Raw genomic sequence first — 22505 nt, forward strand, 5'->3', positions numbered from 1 at the left:
TCCTGAATGCGTCAGGGTAATCCGGCCTACGGGCCATGATGCGCGGGGGAGTTGAGGATCCACGATTAGGACAACGTCGCCTATGGAGAGTGCCTTACCATCTTTCCTCCACTTACTACGCTCTTGGAGCCCTGGAAGGTAGTGACTGATGAAGGATGCCCAGAAACGATCGGCGATGAATTGACTGTGCCTCCATCGTCTCCTTCCTAGGTCACTGGGGTCATAGACAGCTTGAGGAAGGGATGAATCGTGACGACCCATAAGGAGGAGGTTAGGTGTGACTGGGTCAGGATCCGAGGCATCTGATGACAAATAGCCGAGTGGTTTTGCATTTAATATCCCTTCAACTTCCACTAGAGTTGTCATAAGGACAGATTCAGGAACAGTCTGGTCTCTAAGGACAACACGGAGCGCAGACTTGATTGATCTCACTTCCCTCTCCCATGTGCCACCAAAGTGCGGCGCACTAGGAGGATTGAATCGGAAGGATATTTGCTGTTCAGCAAGTTGGTCTTTCAACTCAGGTGCCATGGCAACGACGGCTTCACGCAACTCCCCCTCACCACCGACAAAGTTGGTGCCATTGTCCATGAGAAGCTCAAATGGTCTCCCACGTCGAGAAATGAATCTTCTCAAAGACAACAGGAAAGCGTCCGTGTCCAGGCTCTCCAACAGATCCAGGTGTACCGAGCGAGTTGTCATGCACTTATACACTATACCCCACCTTTTCTCAGTGCGGCGACCGATCCTCACTTGAAAAGGTCCAAAGCAGTCAACTCCTGTTGAATAGAATGGTGGCTTATAGAGTCGTAGTCGAGCTGGTGGGTAATCAGCCATCTTCGGTACATCCGGTTTTGCTCTCCATCGTCGACACTCCAGGCATGTATATTGATGCTTTCTAATGGCCTCTCGACCACAAATTATCCAGAACCGGCGTCTGAGCTCAGCAAGCACGCGTTCTGGTCCCGGGTGTAGTAGAGAATCATCAGCATTCTTAATGATGAGCTTAGTCACATGATGACTTGGGTCCATGATAACTGGGTGGATGGTATCCAGGTCTAGTCCTTCAGCATACCTCAATCTACCACCGACTCTCAGCAGCTCTGTGGTTTTGTCGTATTCTGGTGACAGGGATATAAGACGACTGTTTAACGGAAGCGCACGTCCAACTTTGAGGGCTCTCAATTCATCAGCAAAGCAGTCTTCTTGGGCCTTTTGAAGCATATCCAAGATGGCGGCGCCCCAGTTGGCCGCGGCCGCTACGGGTCTCAGCAATCGACGAGTATTTTCACAAAATATGTCGCCTAGGACACTACAAACAACACAAAGTTTAGTTTATCCATCCAGTAGATTAGTGTATGATCGCCAGCGCCTGCTGGAGGTACGGTCATCAAGTGTTTTCGGACTCGTAGCCACAACTACCCTAGTCTGTTTGCGTAGCCTTGGAGTGCTTAGGGCGCTAGCCCCAGAAGCTCACGACGCAGCGGGCTCGCCGGGCAGCACACGCCGGAGGAGGAGTAAGCGTAGGCGGTGTGACCGGCGGCGAAAGCGCGGCTGTCGAGGTGGGCTAACGGCTAAGCTTAGAGCTAACCCCTACAAACCGCCGCTTCCATCCATCTTCCTCTCCAACGTCCGCTCACTGGATAATAAAATGGACCATCTAAAACTGGAACTCTCTTCAAAGAGGGAAGTTAGAAACTGCTGCGCTCTCATCCTGACGGAGACATGGCTGAACTCATCAATGCCGGACAACGCCGTTAGCCTGGAGGGGCTCGCTACATTCCGCGCCGACAGAAACAGCGAGCTAAGCGGTAAATCCCGAGGAGGCGGGCTGTGTGTCTACATCAACAACAACTGGTGCAAAAATGCTAGATCTGTCGCTAGCTTCTGCTCTTCGGACATCGAGCTTTTGACTGTTAACTGCAGACCCTTCTACCTGCCCAGAGAGTTTACTGTTGTTAGCATCACGGCTGTGTACGTGCCTCCTAGCGCTAACACTAAAGAGGCCATGAGGGTTCTCTATCGGACAATCAGTGAGCTGCAATCCACGCACACAGAGGGGGTTTTCATCATTGCTGGGGACTTCAACCAGGCTAGCATGAAGACTATTCTCCCTCATTTTTACCAACACGTGGATTTTCCAACTCGGGGAGAGAACACTCTGGACTTGGTTTACACCAATATAAAGGATGCATTCAGAGCAGCCCCCCGCCCCCACCTCGGCTCTTCAGACCACCTATCTGTTATGCTAATCCCTGCATACAGGCCCCTGCTGATCAGAGCAAAACCCACAGTGAAGCAGGTGAGGGTGTGGTCTGAGGGGGCCATGGAGGCACTCCAGGACTGCTTTGAGTGCTCTGACTGGGACATGTTCAAATCAGCAGCAACATATGACAATCAGATCGACATTGATGAGTACGCCATGACTGTGTCAGCCTACATCAACAAATGCTCCGAGGACGTCAGCACCACTAAGAACATCATCACCCGAGCCAACCAACGACCCTGGATGACTGAGGAGGTACGTCATACGCTACGAGCACGGAACTCAGCCTTCAAGTCTGGCGACAAGGAGGCACTGAGGACAGCCACGACGCCAATAACACCAGGAGTATGTGACAAGGCATACGGGTGATCACGGACTACAACTTACCCTCCCCCCCGGTGGGTGAGGTTGATGCTGACTTCCTAAATGGTCTAAATAACTTCTTTGGGCGTTTTGAGGCACTAAACAGCACTCCTGCAGTTAAAACTGTTCCCCACCAGGAAGAGGAGGCCCTCTGCCTTGACTCAGCCGACGTGTGGAAGACTCTGAGAAGAGTCAACCCACGTAAGGCCCCAGTCCCCGACAACATACCTGGGCGGGTGTTCAAGGAATGTGCAGGCCAGCTGGCTGGTGTCATCATAGACATTTTTAACATCTCGCTGGACCAAGCCAAAGTGCCAGTGTGCTTCAAGGCTGCCTCCATCATTCCGGTGCCGAAGAAACCTCAAATCACCTCATGGAATGACTACAGACCTGTGGCACTGACTCCCATCATGATGAAGTGCTTCGAAAGGCTGCTCAAAGATCACATCGTCTCCAGACTCCCCCCAACATTCGATCCGTTCCAGTTTGCCTACCGGCAGAACCGCTCTACTGAGGATGCCATCTCCTCCGTTCTTCACCTGAGCCTGGCTCACCTGGAGGAGAGGAACACCCACGTGCGGTTGCTGTTCCTGGACTTCAGCTCAGCGTTTAACACCATCATTCCACAACATCTGGTGGAAAAACTGGAACACCTGGGCTTCAGCACCCCCCTTCGGAACTGGCTGCTAGACTTCCTCACCAACAGACCTCAGTCAGTCCGGGTCGGACAGAACACCTCAGATGTCATCACCCTCAGCACAGGCTCCCCTCAGGGCTGCGTCCTGAGCCCCCTGCTGTTCACCCTGATGACACACGACTGCGCCCCCAGGTTCACCACCAATCACATCGTGAAGTTTGCAGACGACACAACGGTGGTGGGCCTCATCAGGGACAACAACGACCTGGACTACAGAGAGGAGGTGGAGCTGTTGGTGGGCTGGTGCAGAGAAAATAGCCTGATCCTGAATGTGGAGAAGACGAAGGAGATCATCGTCGACTTCAGGAAGAACCAGCCTCACCACGCTCCACTGATCATCAACAGCTCAGCTGTGGAGGTGGTCAGCAGCACTAAATTCCTGGGGGTCCACATCACAGACGACCTCACCTGGACTGTGAACACCACAACACTGGTCAAGAGGGCACAGAAGCGCTTGTACTTCCTGCGGAGGATGAGGAGAGCCCACCTGCCCCCACCCATCATGAGGACGTTCTACCGAAGCACCATAGAGAGCATTCTGACAAGCTGTCTCTCGGTGTGGTGTGGAGGTTGCAGCGCCTCCGATTGGAAGAACCTGAGGAGAGTGGTGAGGACAGCAGAGAGGATCATCGGGGCTCCTCTTCCCTCCATTCAGGACTTGTCATCCCAGCGCTGCGTGTCCCGAGCCCATAATATTATCAGTGACCCATCACACCCCCACCATGGACTGTTCTCCCTGCTGCCCTCTGGGAAGAGGTTTCGCAGCATCCGCTGCAGGTCCACCAGGTTCTGCAATAGTTTTTTCCCTGCTGTCGTCAGACTGTTGAACATTCAAACGTAGCATTCCTCTGCACACTTGTAAATACTGCTTTTGTCTCCTGCACTGTTTACATACTTTATCACTGCTGCACTTTGTACTTTATAATTATCTTATTTCATATTTTTATATAGAATGTCACTTTTTTAACCAGCCGAAATACCACTACATTGTTGAAAGCCGTATGGAACGAAATTTCGTTTTGTACACACCTAGTGTTGACAAAATGACAATAAAGTTCTGTCTAAGTCTAAGTCTAAGTCATAAGCTTCTCTGCTTGAAGGAAATCTGTTGCTGAACACTTTGCTGTGGTGTTAGTGTTGGCCGCCCCATGAAGGGAGCTAGCGGTTTCCTGAAGAAGCTCTTGCCAAGTGGAGAACTTACTCAGGTCAGGATGTTGTGTGGGCAAGGCGCTGGAGACTGCTCCCACGAAGGCTGACTTCCTTAACTCGGTAGTGTCTGGTTCTGCCTCAGATGAGGGCATGATGGGCCACTCTCTCTCTGGCAAAAGGAGGAAATGTGGACCTTTGTTCCAGCGGTGATCCTGCACCATCTCTTTCAAGGTGAGTCCTCGGGTTATGTCATCTGCGGGATTGTGTAGACTACCAACATACCGCCATTGAGATGGACTGGTAAGATTCTGGATTTCTGCTACACGTGTTCCAACAAATACTTTGTAGCGGCAGGATTCTGATTTAATCCAGTACAGTACTGTTGTGGAGTCAGACCAAAGAGTGATGTGCTCAGGCGTTACTGTGAGCTCAGTCTCGATCACTTTTGCCAGCTGTGCCCCTGTAAGTGCGGCGCTGAGCTCGAGACGCGGGATGGACAGCTGCTTACGCGGCGCAACTCTCGATCTGGCAAACACAAAGGAAACGAAGACTTGTTGTCTGTCATCCGTTATTTGCATGTAAGCTACTGATCCGTAGGCGCGCTCTGAAGCATCACAGAAGATGTGAATATGACGGGCTGCATTGACGGTATTTCCACTGGCTGGTGAATAGGGACGAGATAACTTGAGTTGCTGCAGAGTAGGAATTTCCTGCACCCAACTCAACCATTTTCCGAGAAGTTCAGATGGTTGAATCTTGTCATCCCAGCCAATGTTAGCCTTCCACATGTCCTGGACAAGCACTTTACATCTTGTGGTAAATGGCACAATGTAGCCCAATGGGTCGTAAAGCTTGGCAAGGACGCTGTAGACGTTACGTAGAGTGGCAGCTAGAGGCTCGTTAGAGCGATGCTTATAACTCAACGTGTCGCTCAAACAATCCCGGCACAGTCCAAGTGTGGGCTCTTGAAGGTTGTCACTGGCCTTGGACAGCCATAGCTCACTGCTAGTCGATTGTGCTTCAGGGGGTAGGTGTGCGACAACTTCAGGCACATTACTGGCCCATTGTCTGATCTCAAAACCTCCCTTTCTCAGAAGTGCTCGCAAGTCATCGACCAAAGCCTTGGCATCTTCTGGTTTACTTACACTGTGGAGGCAATTGTCGACATAGAAGGACTGCTCGATCACATGCGTGAGGGGGGGATCTGGAGGTTCGTGGTCTCTGACGTGCTGCTGCAGGGCGAAGACGGCGCAACAGGGGCTACACGTTGTTCCAAATGGTAACACCTCCCATTGGTATATCCGTGGTTCAGACGTTCTTTGCATGTCCCGCCACAGGAAACGTAGGAGAGGTTTGTCTTTTGGCATCAAGCGGATCTGATGGAACATTGACTTGATATCTCCGCTGATGGCGACAGCATGACATCGAAACCGCATCAGGACACCAATCATGGTTGGACCAAGCGTCGGTCCCGGGAGGAGTTGGTCATTCAATGAGAGGCCATTGAAGGAGAAGGAACAATTGAAGACAACTCTGTCCTTTCCATTGTGGTGCACCATATGGTGTGGTACATACCACGATTCGGTGAAAGTTGCGGCCTCTTCCGTAGAGATCTCTGAAACGTAGCCGGCCTGAAGTAGTTTGTCCATCTCCGTACAGTATGAAGCCGCTCGAACTGTGTCCTTGGCTAGCCGCCGTTCAGTGCAACGTAGGTTGGGCATCACAGCAGCCGGCGAAGCACAAAGTGGGATGACTGGCTGACGCCTCAACAGTGGAGTAGCATAGCGCTGAGTACCGTCAATAGATACGCGTTCAGAGGCTGTCTGTAGGAGGGTGAGAGCCCGCTGGTCTTGCTTAGAACGGGTTGCAGTCTTCTCTGTCAGGTTCCCACGTCACCTGACTTCCAGCCGAGCCCGACCCATGTAATTGCTAGCACCTGCTACAGCTCGTTAGGCTCCCCATTTAACCTCTCTGTGTTCTGCCAGTAGTTGTCAGTTCGTCTGATTACCCTGCACGTGATACTGCTACCTTTTTGTCCCCGGACCAAACTTTGTAGCCAACTGCTTCCCTGAACTTCGACCACGCTCCAGATCGCCGCCTGTCCTGACTACTTGCTTGACCTTCGACCACGCTCCAGATCGCCGCCTGCCCTGACTACTTGCTCGTTCTACGTCCCCGTTTTCCCTCTCACCATTAAAGGATCGTGCTGCACTTGGTTCCCTGTCTTTGTTGCCTGACAGAACGAACTGACCAGAAATGCAACCAGCGCACGATTCCCTAGACATGGCCCGCTTGACCCACACGGAGTGGGAGCTCGGCAAGACCACAGAGGAGATGGCGGCGTTAACTAGGGTCGTCCAGCAGCAGCAACAGCAGCTCCAGCTGCAGCAACAGCAACTGCAGCAGCAGCAACAGCAACTGCAGCAGCAGCAACAGCAACTGCAGCAGCAGCAACAGCAACTGCAGCAGCACCATCAGCTCCACCAGGAACTGGTAGAGGCTCTCAGGGACCACAGAGACTTGGCTCCTCTGGCTGCTGCAGATCGGTTTGCGCCAACTCTGTCCACATCCGTGCCGCTCAGCCCCGCCGATCAGCCCACCGTTATGACCACGCCCCGTCCTGCCTCGGCACCCGGGCAGTACGTGGACGTCCCTGAGCCCAGACTCAGCAACCTCGCAAGGTTCGACGGTGACCCCAAGTACGTCCGGGCCTTTCTGACGAACTGCCGCGTCTTGTTCGACCTCCAGCCCGTCACATTTGCCACGGAACCAGCCAAGGTGGGTTTCGTGCTCACTCACCTGACGGGCGAGGCATGGCTGTGGGGAACGGCAGAATACGAGCGGCAGGGACCCGCCTGTTCGTCGTTTGACGCCTTCGCCGCTGAGATCCTGCGCGTGTTTGACTTGGGCTCCGCCTCGGAGGACGCCTCCACAGAGCTCCTCACGCTGCGCCAAGGCAGCAGGTCCGTCGCCCAGTACGCCATCCGGTTCCAGACGGTGGCGCGTCGTAGCGACTGGAACACCCCGGCTCTCGTCGGTGCCTTCATCCACGGACTCGCGGAATATATCAAGGACGAGTTGGTGTCCTGCGAGCGCCCACAGACCCTTGAAGTGGCCATGGACCTGGCAGTACGGGTGGACCGGCGGATCCAGTCGAGGCGACGCGAGGAGAGGAGAGTGTCTCCGCCCCCCCGTCGCCGTGACATCAGCCCGACACCTCGGGTGTCAGGGAGAGCACCGGTTTTTTCACCTGACCTGTCGTCCGCCAGGGACCCTGTCCACGTAAGCCAGCGCGCCTTTACTGCTCCTCACACCCAGCCCAGCTGGTCAGAACCGATGGAGATCGGACGCACCTCTCTCTCTGTGAGGAAACGCAGTCAGCGCATCAGAGAGGGGCTTTGCCTGTACTGCGGGGGTGAGGGTCACTGGGTGGTCTCTTGTCCGACGAGACCTAAGGACACCCGCCAAGCAGGGATCCGTGTGGGGTCGGTTTTCTTGCCCCCCACTACCTGTCGCGAGTCCCTGTCCCAGAACCACTACTCGACTCCAGCCCGCGCCCTTGCCTCTCGGCCCTCCGCTTCTCCAATCCGTGGGCAGCGGCCGCGGGTCCGGTCTCGCCGTCGGCCGCAGCGGATGGCCCGGGCCCTTACTCCGCTGCCGTTGCGACGTCCGCAGCCGGGTTCTGCTCCGGTGGGCGGGGTGTTAGGGTCTGACCGGCTTCCTGCTCGGAGTCGTCCGGTAGGGACCCGTCCGGTTCCCGCGCCGGCCCCCTGGTCGGCGTCTCCCGATGCCGCTGCTGGGAAGGTGGACTGGGCGGTAGTGCCGCCTGATGACGGGGCTTGGTCGACATGTTCTGATTCGGACTATTGACTGCCGCACGTCTTGGGTTACCCCCCTCCCGCCCGGTCTCCTGCTCCGTCTTGGGGTTCTGTTTTTGGGACGTCGGGGGCCGTCCCTTGGGGGGGGGTTCTGTCAGGTTCCCACGTCACCTGACTTCCAGCCGAGCCCGACCCATGTAATTGCTAGCACCTGCTACAGCTCGTTAGGCTCCCCATTTAACCTCTCTGTGTTCTGCCAGTAGTTGTCAGTTCGTCTGATTACCCTGCACGTGATACTGCTGCCTTTTTGTCCCCGGACCAAACTTTGTAGCCAACTGCTTCCCTGAACTTCGACCACGCTCCAGATCGCCGCCTGTCCTGACTACTTGCTTGACCTTCGACCACGCTCCAGATCGCCGCCTGCCCTGACTACTTGCTCGTTCTACGTCCCCGTTTTCCCTCTCACCATTAAAGGATCGTGCTGCACTTGGTTCCCTGTCTTTGTTGCCTGACATTCTCACTGATATAAGGAACTGTATCGATATGCCAAAGGCGTTCCACATTCCTGATAAGTTCTGTATATGGTGATTCAGTGGCGATGTGAAAACAGTAAGGCTGGTGAGAAGCAACTGGAATGATGTCCGACGGACCTTGCAAGGACCAACCGAGCCTTGTACAGACTGCCATGGGACTGCCAAATGGGCCTGATCGGACGGGCTGTGTTGGTGAGAGCAGATGGGCCATATCTGAGCCGATGAGGAGTAGAGGTTGTGCTCTGTGAATAGGCGTCAAGGGAAGTCCTTTGAGGTGCTCATAGCGCTTCTGGAGAGCTGCTACTGGGTACGTGTGCTCAGACAAGCTAAGACTATCTGCGGTGAACGCATGTCGAATGCAAAACTTCTGGTTTGGCTTGAAGACAGGGGATACATGAACGCTGACGCAGGAACCTTTCAGCTCCTTCACCTCTTGCTGGACGGTCCTAAGATGTAGCGTCTCTGGGTGTTGTGGGAGTTGTAGTTGTTCTACAGCTTGAGGGAGGATAATCGTTCTCTCTGAACCATCATCAAGCACTGCAAATGTCTCAAGGACGCGATCGCCATGATGTAGAAGCACTTTGACAACTTTCAGTAGCACTCTTTGAGGGCTTCTGGGCTGTTCGATGTAGATACTGGCTGTTGGATTACTAACCAGCAGCACTGTCTGCGAAGACTCTTGGATGGCATCATGCAGAACTGTAAGGTGTTTCTCTTTGCATGTCTTACACGGCCGTTTAAGCGTGCAGGCTGTAGCTTTGTGTGCCCGGCCGCACCTCCAACATCGGTCACCTTCCTGGATCCACTTCTTAATCTCAGCAGGGGACAGTTTCTTGAAGTCGAGACATGAGTTGAGATAGTGCTCCTTATTGTTACAGAATGGGCAATAAGGGCTGAGTTTGAAGGCTTGAGGCTTCGGCCGAGTGGTCTCTTTGGTGGCTCTCTCCCTTGTACAGAGGAAGACTGATGCGGTCTTATCTCTGGGCTTTGCACGAAACTGTTCTCTCTTAGGTGTAGAAGGCCCGGTAGAGTTATAGAGAAGGGTAGCTCGACTGGCCAGACGCTTTGCTTGAGCCTTCATCTGGAGCCATGCGGCAAAGTCAGGCAGGGAGTAGGTGAGCTCTGAACCGGGCTGCAGGATGCCGCGAACGAGGCAATATTCCACAAATCCATCTCTCTGGGATGGAGACAGTTTGCTTAACAGGCGGTCAACATGGGAACCGCACCGGAGCTCGTAACCTACAGGTCCCTCTAGCGTGCGCAGCATACCGACCAGTGACTGGACCGAGAGGGCAAAGGAGTCGAATGCATCAGCATCTCCACATTTGATGGCTGGGGAGTTGAGTATTGCCCTAATTCACTTTGGACCAGTTGTCTCGGTTGTCCGTATTTGTCTTGCAGAGCTCCCACTGCGGCTGTGTATGGTGCCGGGTCATACATGTATGATTTGGCCAACTGCAGAGCACTCGGGAGCTTGAGCTGACCCAGGAGCACTTGATATTTATAGTGTTCGCTGAGATGAGTGTGACTGTTCATCAAGTTGTCGAGTGCCATCTTCAAAAGTGCAAAGTCACTTTCTTTACCACTCTCAAAGAAGGGAAGTGTTGGTTTGGGAATGCCATAGGATGTAGCAATCAAGGTCTCCATGCCTGGGTAGGTCCAAGGCGGTGCAGCGGGGACGGGTGTTGCAGTTGGTGTAATGGGTTGAGCAAATGGCATTGTAGGAGGTGGTGGCATCACTGAAGTTGCCAGTGGTGGTGTTGTGAAGCTTGTACGCTCCCCGTACGGGCCACCACTTGCAATCGGTAGCGTTCCAACTGCATGGCTTGTTACCGTGGGGAGGACGGGCGAGGATGATACACGTCCAGGTGGAAATGCAGCTACTGTTGCTGCAATGGGTGGTGCGCTGACAGGAACACTAGCTTGGGCACTTGTGATGAGATTAGCGGGTGGTGCTACTATCTGTCCAGGGACAGTAGCTGGAGGTGGTATTTGAACGGGCGCTGGAGGTGGCGGTTGTACAGGTGGATGCTGGGTGAGAACGAAGGGCACCCGCGGTGGCTGTGATCGCAGGGACGGCTTGGAGAATGTAGCGGGAGCTGATGAAGTGGACAAGGCATCATCGTTCGTCTCTGATAGGTAGGTCTTCACAAGACTGGCAATTTGTACCTCTTTCTCCAGCTTCTTCAAGCGCCTGCGTCTCCCCATCTCTTTAGCTAGTCTCTCTTTAGCCAAATGTGCCTCTTCTTGTAGCCGTTGTCCTTCCCTGGCTTGGGCATCCAATGCTGCGGCCTCCAAGTCAGCCTTTCTTTCCTCTTCTATTTCCTGTTGTAGGTCTGCAAGCTCCAAACCCTTTATCTCCTCTTCTAATGCAGCTGCTTGTATATCTGATGTGCTTTGACGCAGACTGAGACTGTTTGACCTCTGAGAGGATCGTCGTGAATGTGCAGCTGACCGGTAACTTGTCAAACTCCTTGCTCTGGTTGACAGAACCTGGCCTAGTTGTCCTACAGGTGTAGAGGAGGCTTGGGCTACAGGTTGTTGAGAGGGCAAAAGAGTGACTTCATATGGGTCCAAATGTGCAGGTGGACGAGGATCTCTCTTGGGTCGGTCCGATGACTCCCGCTGCTGACAATCAGTTGTTGATTCCATAGTGTCGGGGGAACCCTAATCCGGCTCGAAGGACCATGTAAGGATGTGGATTAGTGGTTAGGGATGGAGCACTATGGACGAGTCCAGTCAGAGAATCTTGCATCAACTTTATTCTCAACAGCAGTGAGTATACAGGTTTCCAGGAGTGTATGTTAGTGGGTTTGAGTGTGTACGTGTGTGTGTGTGTGTGTGTGTGTGTGTGTGTGTGTGTGTGTGTGTGTGTGTGTGTGTGTGTGTGTGTGTGTGTGTGTGTGTGTGTGTGTGTGTGTGTGTGGTCTATATAGAAGGAAAACAAAGAGAAATAATGTAATCAGATTATGACAGTCAGATTACATCATCTAATAAACATATGCATAAACAGCCATGTAGGGCATCTCAACCACAACAGCACAATGCAAGCAACAACTGATATACAGGGCAACAAACTTTACCACTGCTACCACCCTTAATGTACATTCAATAAGTGCGTTGCTGCCGCTTTAAGACGTGCACTGCTGGCCGACGGCACTCGGTGTCGGTAATAACAACGTATAGTACACAACTGAACTAAACACAGTAATACATTTCTAACGCTATAGGCACACGTTTGACAAACATATGACGATAGTACGCAGACAACATGGCGGCACCCCGTGCGAAGCCACTAACCACGCACTTATCCCATACAAGTTATATCCGCTCGTACCAGCAACAGGAAGTAAACAAAGATATGTTCGCTCCCCCAAGTGTACAGGCCAGCCTGCATAACTCACCTGGGGTTTCATAAACGCACACAAATGTCACGGGAAAAAGGGGTTTCGTAAGTCCGTTTTCCTCCCTAAGCGCGAGACCAACAAAGGAGCGCGCAGCGTTCTCATAAGTGTCCCGCTTTCTGAGGAGGCATTCAAGTGCACCTCGGAAAAGTCGGTGTCGGATCAATAGACTTTCGGACAATCATGGTCAGAAAGGAGGACCGCGTCCTGGTCAGGGATGCCAAGGCAATCCCCGGAGAAGAGTGTGTGTCTCAGCATCGCCTAGTCATCGGAGACCTAACTCTGCGGATCAAGAAGTTGGGGGCTAAGAAGCATCCTCCCAAGTTGAAGGTGTGGAAGCTACATAGCGGAGGGAATAAAAACGAGTTTAGGCAGAAGATTGAGCATATAGCAGAAGAAGTGGAGGAGATGATGGAGTTGGGTTGTGTCGATGGCAAGTGGCAGGCAATGAAGAAGGCTCTGCTTGAAGCCACAGAGGAGGTGTGCGGATGGTCAAAGACAAAGAGAGACATGGTGGTGGAATGACAGCGTCGAAAGAGCGGTGAATGAGAAGAGGAGGTGCCATAAAGTATGGAAGAAATCTAAAAGGGAGGCAGACCGAGTGCGGTATGTAGAGGCAAGGAGGGCGTCACGGACAGCAGTGTGGGAGGCCCAAGAGACCAAGAGGAAAGAATTTGCAAGTGAATTGGAGAGTGAGAGAGGACAAAAGAGCTTCTTCAAGATAGCGAAGCAAATGGTTAAGGAGAGGCGTGATGTGACCGGTGCAAACTGTGTGAAGGATGAGGATGGCAACATCGTGACAGACAACAGAGGAGTGAAGGAAGTATGGTGAAGGTACATGGAGAAGTTGCTGAATGTGGAGAATGACTGGGATGGTGAGGCGGGATGCGACGAAGTGGAGGCTGAATGTGGCCCGATCACACGGACAGAAGTGGGAAAAGCCATGAAGGCCATGAAGGATGGAAAGGCAGCTGGACCATCTGGAGTGGTGGCAGAGATGCTAAAGGCAGCGGGAGACGTCGGTGTGCAGTGGATGACCGACCTGTGTAACAGTGTCATCGCTGAGGGGCACATTCCGGAGGACTGGACAAGAAGCGTCCTGGTGCCTCTATTCAAAGGGAAGGGGGACCCACTCGCATGCGGGTCATACAGGGCCATAAAGCTGCTGGAGCATGGAATTAAGTTATTAGAGAGGGTGTTGGAAAGGAGGGTGAGGACACGGGTAAAGGTGGACGAGATGCAGTATGGCTTCATGCCTGGTAAAGGTACAACAGACGCAATTTTTGTCATCCGACAGATGCAAGAGAAACACCAGGAGAAGAGGAAGAGGTTGTACTTCGCTTTTGTCGACCTGGAAAAAGCGTTCGACAGGGTGCCAAGGGAGGTGGTGAGGTGGGCCCTAAGGAAGTCGGGTGTGGAAGAGGGACTGGTAAAGGCTGTGATGGCTCTCTATTGCAGAGCCTGCATCTAAGGCCCCATCCCTGAAGATGAGAGGCCAAGTGTACTCAGCCTGTGTCAGAAGTAGTATGACGTACGGAAGTGAGGCATGGGCCCTGAAAACAGAACACGAAGACAAACTAAACAGAGCAGAAATGAGGATGATCAGATGGATGTGTGGTGTGTCAATGAGGGAGGAAAAGACCAGTGCAGAGCTGAGACAGAAGATGGGAGTGGAGGCCATAGTGGATGTGGTGAGGAGAGGCAGACTGCGATGGTACGGACATGTAGTGAGGAAGGACGAGAACGACTGGGTGAAGAAAGTTATGTCGTATAACGTAGAGCAGGGGTGTCCAAACTACGGCCCGCGGGCCGCAGTTGGCCCGCGGTCCAGTTTTTATTGGCCCGCAGCAAAGAAGTACTGGGCAGGCTAACGAGTTAGCGGAAAGATGCTAATTCGCGATCGTGCTAACACGCGCAAACGGACCTCTAAAGGAAATTAAACGAACATTTGGAGCAATACTACATTGTCCTAAAGGTTAGACACATGTGATCATTCATTTCTCTTGTTAGGAGACACACTTACATCGCCAATGACTCCTGTACCACTGTAACCGACATATGTACAAGAACGTAAAAAAGGAAGTGGTATCGCCTGAAAACGGCCTTCAAAATAAATCACCCTACCTCAAATCAAAGCATGGCTGAATAACATAAATAACATGGAGAATTCTTAACACAAACTGTAAATATGTTTTTAGAACAACTTTTATTATTATACTTTTTTTTATAACAAGGTAGAAGTGTACATACTGTAAATATGTTCTTAGAACTCTTTTATTATTATAACAATTTTCTATAACAAGGTACAACACTGTAAATATGTTTTTAGAACTCTTATTATAATAACCTTTTTTTGTTTTTTAAAAATGTACAAGTGCAGGTACACTGCAATTGTGTGGGCACTCCTTGCCTTCTGCTGGCGTATGGGCAAGTTTTGTGCCATAATTCCTCAATTTAGAAGTTTTATTTTGACTTTTAATTATTTTTTTCAATTTGGGAAAAAAATCCACGATGTAGTGAAACCGCGATAAACAAACCGTGATGTAGCGAGGGATTACTGTGCATCACTGAAAATCAAGGCAATTGTGTTTGTCTAATTTGTAAAGAGACGGTTGCCTTGTTTAAGGTTTTCAAACCATCTGTGTCACTCCAAATCATTAAATCCTTCAAACTCTTCGTCCTACGTGTCACTTACAAGCAAAGCCACTAAAGATGCCGGTAGTACATGGGGCTCTTCGTCATCTTTGTCATCCCGTGATCAAATCCTTTGTCATTTAAGTAAACAACCGCCGCGCCGCTGACGTCACTTGCAGTTCAAACTACAGTAATCCCTTGCTACATCACGGTTCGTTTATCGCGGTTTCACTTTTTTTATTTTTTTTTATTTTGAAAATTTGTGACAAAAAAATCACATATAAGTCGCTCCTCAGTATAAGTCGGCCCCCCACCCAAACTATGAAAAAAACGCGACCTATAGTCCGAAAAATACGATAATGACAACACACAATACAACACAACACAACACAACACAACAATACTTAACTTTCCTTTAAAATCTTTTTCTCTACCTAACACAGACAGATAATGGGAGAATGTGTCACAATGTGAAGGAGATGTATTGGGTAATGCAGAAACAAAACAAAAACTATTATTTATTGTTAGACACATTATCCACTAGGCTACTTTCCTCTTGACATTCATTAAATTGACAATGAAGGGACTTGAACCCCTTAATCTTCTGATCCAAAGTCAGTTAACTTCACTTGAATCTAGGCTGTAGATTTACTGTATATGCTCAAAAATCATTGCACTGCTATCACTTGTCAGAATTTCCTGTATGGCTATCTGGCCTAATGGATAAGATTTCAAATCTAAACAGATCTTCATGTCTAGTGTATCATCAAATTGAAAGAGGAAAATATAGGTAAACTGTTTGTGTGCTGTTTTGATCTTTGTTGTGATGACCCCAAATGTCATTGACAAAAGCCAAAAGAAAGAGGCAAATTTTTCATCTTATGTACAATTTTTAATTTGTTTCTCTTGACTCCAGTCGAGCAACCTGTGCTTGCTGATATTCACAATCCCTGCTTACTTTGCTGCCCTACCCCTTAAAAGAAGAAAAAGTTATTTTAGTCTGAGCAACCTGCTCCCGACTGAAAGTAGGGTTTCTAACTAAGGTTTCCAACTAGGACTAGGGTTTCCAACTAGGGCTAGAGTTAGGGTTAGGGCTAGTTTGGACTAGGTATATAAAAAGTCTGCCCCACCTGAGGACCGAACTCTTGACCTTCAAATTGTGAGACTGACATGCTAGTACCTGCACTAATGAGGCTGTGCATTTGCAGTTTTACAATTCTTTTTTACTGTAAAATTGATCAAACCACCGGCCATTTCAATCAAACTGAACTTCACAGAAAGAAAAAGTGACTGTAAGTCTGAGCAACTCGGGTTAGGGAAGCCAACTAAGGTTTCAAACTGTGGCCAGGGTTTTCCAACTGGGGTTTCCAACGAGGATGAGGGTTTCCAATTAGGGCTAGAGCAGGGGTGGCCAACCAGTCAGAGACTAAGAGCCACATTTTTTACTGTGTCATCGCAAAGAGCCACATCATACACATGAGCACACATGAACACCCCCCCCCCCCACACACACACACACGCACACAAACACGCACGCGCACGCACGCGCACACGCACGCACACACACACACACACACACACACACACACACACACACACACACACACACACCCCTCTGCTCAGCCAAATTTATTGTGTGACATTATTATGTCACGCACCAACATGATAATGACAAATTGACTCCTACAGTACTAAAACCGCAGACCAAAGACCACATTTTCAACAATGAACATTGTGTGCATTGTCTCACACAGACAAACTCTCAGTTCAACAAATTCTACAAACAAAAACATAATACGTTTTTTCACTTACTATGTGTGGCGGGACAGACCATTCGTTTGAGTTCGTCGTTTTCAGGAGACAAGATTTCAATAACGTCACTGAGGCATATTTTAACGAACTCCACTTCATTGTATGGCTTTTTAGCCCGTGCAATGTTCCAAGCCAGTTGAAACAATGCAAGTGTGACAGTCTCTGAGTGCTTCGTAATTTTTTTGAAAAACTGTACCTATTTTTCTGCCTGACTTTTCAAAGTCTCCAAACTTGTGCCTGCGAAATTCAGTCCATTTTGCAAAGTCCTTATCGATATTGGCATGAAGTGAGCTGAAGTGGCGCTGACCATTTGAAGCTTTTAAATGCGCCAATGACGTCCGACATATCAGGCAGAATGGCTTGCCATAGCATTCAACAAAAAACAACTTTAACTCTGTTAAAAACGTCCTGTGTTCATCGTCATATATTCGTTTAGCTGTGCATTTTTTCCTTGCCATTTTGGCAAGCGTCTTGTCAGCTTTTCTGGACCTAATGGGCCCCCGTAGTCAAAGTCGCCATTCATAAAAAAAGCGGGCAAAACCAATCTCTCTGTTTGTCCCTCCTCCTTTGCGGGATTTCACCTTCACGCGCATGCGCGTTTGACCAAAATACCATATTGAACTCAAGCGAAGCAAATACGCACGAAAAATAAACACAAATGTTGATATGAACGTAAAAGAGCCGCATGAAACTAGCCAAAGAGCCGCATGTGGCTCGCGAGCCGCGGGTTGGCCACCGCTGGGCTAGAGTTAGGACTATATAAAAGTATGCCCCGTGTGAGGGTCGAACTCACGACCTTCAGATTATGAGACTGACACGCCTGCGCCAACGACGCTATGTTTTTGCATTTTGTGCAATTGTTTTTACTGTAAAACTGATTCAACCACCGCCCATTTTGATCAAACTTAACTAGGCTAGGATTTCCAACTAGGACTTACAGGAAAGGCTAGTGTTAGGGTTGGACTAGATATAAATCATGCGCCGTGTGAGGATCGAACTCTCGACTTTCATGTTACGACACTGACGCGCTACCGCCTGCGCCAACGAGACTTTGTGGCACCGGTCTTAAAATTCTTTTTTACTGTAAAAAAGATTCAACCACCGGCCATTTCCATCAAACTGAACTTCATCGAAAGAAAAAGTTACTTTTGTCTGAGCATTCTCAAACTTCCAACTGGGGATGGGGTTTCCAACAAGGGCTCGAGTTAGGGTTAGGACTAAATAAAACAGAGCCCCGTGTGAGGGTTGAACTCACGACCTTCAGTTTACTAGACTGACACGCTACCGTCTGCGCTAACGAGGCCGTGAATAGTTGGTTTTACAAAGCTCTTTTACTGTAAAATTGATTCAACCACCGGCCATTTCAATTAAACTCAACTTCACAGACAGAAAACTTTATTCTATTCTGAGCAACCTACTATCTTCTGAAATTGACAATGATTTTACTGTGGACTATGGAAAACAGCGCCCCGTGTGAGGGTCGAGCTCACAACCTTCAGATTTTGAGACTGATGCACGACCACTTGCACTAACAAGGTAACATGTCAATTGCATTACAATTCTCTTTTACTGTAAATTGATTAATCCACAGGCCATTTGTCTGGAACAATTGTGAACTTCACTTCCCACCAAAGGCTGCAGTCATCAGAAGTCGTTGCCATGTTTCACTTGGTACAGTCTTTCACATGGCTATGTGGCCTAATGGATAAGGCGTCTGACTTCGGATCAGAAGATTGAGGGTTCAAGTCCCTTCATGGTCAATTTAATATTATTTATATGAGATCAACGACTTTATTTCAGTCTGAAGCAACTCTTGTATACTGTCAGAAAGGGTTTTGGTTTCTGATTTATTTTTTTGTTGTGTTGACTCCCCCCCAATCTCCGTTTTAAGTGCAAAAAGTGACAAAAACCAAAAGAAAAAATGCTTTCTCTATTACACACTAGGGCCAGCGTTTCCAACTAGGGCTAGGGTTTCCAACGAGGGCTCCAACTCCGGGTAGGGTTTCAAACTAGGAATTCCAACTGGGGCAAGGGTTTCCAATTAGGGTTTCCAACTTGGGCTGGGGTTTCCAACTAGAGACAACATTGGACAGCTGCCACTTGTTGGGAACCTTTAAATGTTTAGTCTTATCAACGAATGTGTTTCAGAGGCTAGATTTAAAACGTGGCTGCTGGTTTTCGTGAACCAAACCCATTAAAAAAAAGTGAAAGAATGAAACAACTCTCAATAGCAGAAGCCTGGTTAGCTCAGTTGGGAGAGCATGAGACTCTTAATCTCATGGTCGTGGGTTCAAGCCACACGTTGGGCGTCCCTGCTTGTTGGGAGCCGTTGAATTCTTAGTCTTATCAGTCTTTAAAAATTTCAGATGGCGATGTGGCCTCATGGATAAGGCGTCTGACTTCGGATCAAATGATTGGAGCGTTCGAGTCCCTTCATAGTCAATTGATGTGTCATGCTTTAGAAATCCAAAACTTTACTTCAGTCTGAACCAACTCTTGATTGAGTGATTGAACTTTATTCATCCCACAGCGGGGAAATTCACTTGTCACAGCAGCGCATATGAGTGCAAGAATAATACGAGTGCAAGAATAAAACAAGTGCCAGAATTACAAAAAGGGTAAATAACAGACAAGGATAAACACAAGTGCTGCTAGTAGAGACGAAACACATTCATTTTATCAGGTGGCATGCATGTTGTAAAGTCTGACAGCAGAGGGAATGAAGGACCTGCGGAACCGTTCCTTCCTACACCGAGGGTGCAAAAGTCTGCCGCTAAAGGAGCTGCTCAGGGACCGCACAATCTCATGGAGGGGGTGAGAGGTGTTGTCCATGATGGATTTAAGCTTAATCAACGTCCTCCTCTCACCCACAACCTCAATGGAGTCCAGGGGACAGCCTAGAACAGAGCTCGCTCTTCTGACCATCTTATTCAGTCTCCCCTTGTCCCAGTCAGTACTGCCCCCACCCCAGCTGACCACAGCGTAGATGATGGCCGAGGCCACCACAGAGTCATAGAAGGTCCGTAGAAGAGCCCTGCACACACCGAAGGACCTCAGTCTCCTCAGCAGGTGGAGGCGACTCTGGCCCTTTTTGTACAGGGCGTGGGTGTGATCAGTCCAGTCCAGTTTGTTGTTAAAGCGAACACCCAGTAATTTGTAGTTCTCCACTACCTCAATGCCCGATCCCTGGATGTTCACCGGAGTGAAGATGGGTGCTGTCCTCCCGAAGCTCACAATCAACTCCTTCGTCTTGCTGGTGTTCAGCTGAAGCTGGTTGAGCTCACACCAGCTGACAAAGTCCTTGATGACCAATCTATATTACAGATCGTTCCCCTACGAGACATTTCCAACAATGGCCGTGTCGTCGGAAAACTTCTGGATGTGGCAGTGAGCGGTGTCGTGGGTAAAGTCTGAAGTGAACAGGGTGAAAAGGAAAGGAGAGAGCACCGTGCCCTGGGGGACACCCGTGCTGCAGCGCACCACGTCGGACTCACAGCGATGTAACCTCACATACTGCGGCCGGTCGGTGAGGAAGTCCGTTGTCCATGCAGCCAGGCGCTGGTCCACACCCGCCTTCTCCATTTTTACCCGAAGCAGTGACGGCTGGATGGTGTTAAAAGCGCTGGAGAAATCGAAGAACATGATCCTCCCAGTGCTCCTGTTGTCCTCCAGGTGAAGCAGTGTTCTGTGCAGTCAATAAATCACTGCATCGTCCACCCCAACACCAGGCCGGTAAGCAAACTGCAGGGGGTCCAGCTGCGCTCCCACTAATGAACGCAGGTGACCCAGGATGATCCTCTCCATAGTCTTCATCAGGTGGGAAGTCAAGGCAATAGGCCTGAAGTGGTTAGGCTCCTTGGGGCGCGGCACCTTCGGTACAGGGACCACGCAGGAGGTCTTCCACAGTCCTGGGACCTTGTTCAGGCTCAGGTTGAACAGGTACCTGACCACACCACTCAGCTGGTCCACACAGTCCCTGAGCAGTCTCGGCCAGATGCCGTCTGGGCCCGGGGTCTTCTCTGCCTCGATCTTTCTGAGGTGACTCCTCACCTGAAGATCTGTAAAGGAGAGGGGGATGTCGGAAGACCGGGGTGATGGAATGGAGAGGGTGGTTGAGAGGGGGTTGGTGAGCTGGCGTGGGGGCTGGAGTGTCGAAGGTGGCAGAATGAGGTGCGGAGCGAGGTGAAGGGACGGGAGGGAGGCGGAATCAAATCTGTTGAAGAACAGATTGAGTTCATCCACCCGGTCCTTGTCCCCATAAGCTGGTTTCCGATCAGCCCCTTTACCATGGCCCGAGATGGACTGCAGACCCCTCCAATGTCAGTTATAAGTTCAACAAAAACCAAAAGAAAAAATGCCAAGTTTTCTCTGTTGCAGATGTTTTGGTGTGTTGATCACTAAAACAATGTTAAAATGAGGAGGCCTGAAAGCACTGCTTTTACAATTCAGGAATATACAAACGTTTTGTGTGCCAAATCTTCATTACAGCCAATAGCAGAATCCTGATTAAAGGTACAAAAAGACAGGCAATGACTATGTGTGTCCGCTGGTTCTTCTCTGCAACACAGGAAGTTTGCATTAACAGGGACACTACAGTTGTGCCCATCGGCAAAAGGCAGCCCCCAACTACCACATGAGTAGCCGACAGGCCTGTTCTAAAACAGCTCACTGATGAGGACGTATTATTTTCAAGGAATAGTTGTACTAGGTTCATCTTGTTTTTTCCTTTTCAATTACTTCACTGGTTCTTCTATATCAAACAAATTTCTTAGGTTCATTTACCTGACATGTTTCGGCGGGTTCTTCCGCCTTCATCCGTCTGACATGCCCCACTTGCCGCAGGGGGCCAGGGGCCGCAGGCCCCCCCCAATGGGGGCGCAGTGGGCCGGGGGCCACTTGCCCCAATTGGGGGATGCAGGGGCCACAGGCCCCTATTGGGGGCCACAGGGCCCACAGGCCCTACTTGGGGGCCGCAGAGGGCCAGGGACAACACCCCAGAGGGGGCTCAGGGGGAAAAGCTCCCTGGAAACTCCTGCATTTTGGCAGTATAGCAACCCCAAAACCATTAATTTCATCACTCGATTTCAACAGTTTTGTTAAAAAAATATTCCTGCTTGGTGGGCTGCCAAGGTGAATATAATACAGTCAAGCCTCGGTTTTCGACCACAATCCGTTCCAGAAGGCGGTTCGAGAAGCGAATCGGTCGAATTCCGAATCTATCTTTCCCATTCCAAATAATGGAACATTTTTAATCCGTTCCAAGACTTTTTTAAGCATTTTTTCATTTGCGCATTTTTGTCCGATCGCGCAACTGCAGCGCACCGCCGAACGCGCAACAGTAGCGCGTTGCCGACCGCGTAACTGCACCGCGCTGGTTGCATTATTGTGACAGAGCCGTCACTGAAATTTAGAAAATATTTTTAAACTCCTGATGTACTTTCCAATATTCAAGTGGACCTAAGTGCGCAGGGAGCTTAATATATTCCGATCGCGCAACCGCAGCGCGCCGGGCGCTCACTGTCGCATTGCTTTAAAAGCGTCTTTGTGTTCCGAGTTGTAAAATGACGCTGCTCTCGAGCCATGCCCATCTGAAGCAGTTCGTGATCCCGTTTGACTTGTCTATTTCCCTGGCACGATCCTCGTCTTTTTTCTCTAAAACCTTCGGCATGCTGGCTAAAACCTTTGCTAATCAGGCAAATGAGTAGGCAAATGATGTGACGATAGTAGCGCCAAAATGCTGCCGAAAATAATTCAGTTGTTGTCGCAATACTGCTGCCAGCCCCCCCATATACTATAACTACGCAGATCCGATGATCCCTAAGACTTGAG

General features: G+C 50.1%; 1 protein-coding gene, 1 long non-coding RNA gene and 2 other non-coding genes across 4 annotated transcripts; 2 read left to right on the plus strand and 2 right to left on the minus strand.

Moving 5' to 3' along the window:
• Positions 1-4399: 4399 nt before the first annotated feature.
• LOC119118826 lies at positions 4400-6345 on the minus strand. Its single transcript, XM_037245615.1, has 2 exons — positions 6051-6345; positions 4400-5879 (listed from the first exon to the last, which is right to left on the minus strand). The coding sequence occupies exons 1-2, from the start codon at positions 6194-6196 to the stop codon at positions 4400-4402; spliced, it is 1626 nt and encodes a 541-aa protein (XP_037101510.1). The 5' UTR covers positions 6197-6345.
• A 3837-nt stretch (positions 6346-10182) lies between these two features.
• LOC119118829 lies at positions 10183-13016 on the plus strand. The gene is made up of 2 exons (XR_005096982.1): positions 10183-10465; positions 12729-13016. It is a non-coding gene; the product is annotated as an uncharacterized LOC119118829 (long non-coding RNA).
• Positions 13017-17906: 4890 nt separating this feature from the next.
• On the minus strand, positions 17907-17979 carry trnat-agu. The gene has a single exon. It is a non-coding gene; the product is annotated as a tRNA-Thr (tRNA).
• Positions 17980-18363: 384 nt separating this feature from the next.
• On the plus strand, positions 18364-18436 carry trnar-ucg. Its single transcript has one exon. It is a non-coding gene; the product is annotated as a tRNA-Arg (tRNA).
• Positions 18437-22505: the final 4069 nt, after the last annotated feature.

Source organism: Syngnathus acus, unplaced genomic scaffold, assembly GCF_901709675.1.
Source record: "Syngnathus acus unplaced genomic scaffold, fSynAcu1.2, whole genome shotgun sequence".
NCBI classification, from domain to species: Eukaryota; Metazoa; Chordata; class Actinopteri; order Syngnathiformes; family Syngnathidae; genus Syngnathus; species Syngnathus acus.

Coding starts and splice junctions, on each gene's coding strand:
- LOC119118826 (XM_037245615.1), bottom strand. CDS start 6,196: ATGCCCAACCTACGTTGCACTGAACGGCGGCTAGCCAAGGACACAGTT. Junction 5,880..6,050: donor GCAACTTTCACCGAATCGTG/GTATGTACCACA, acceptor TGTCGCCATCAG/CGGAGATATCAAGTCAATGT.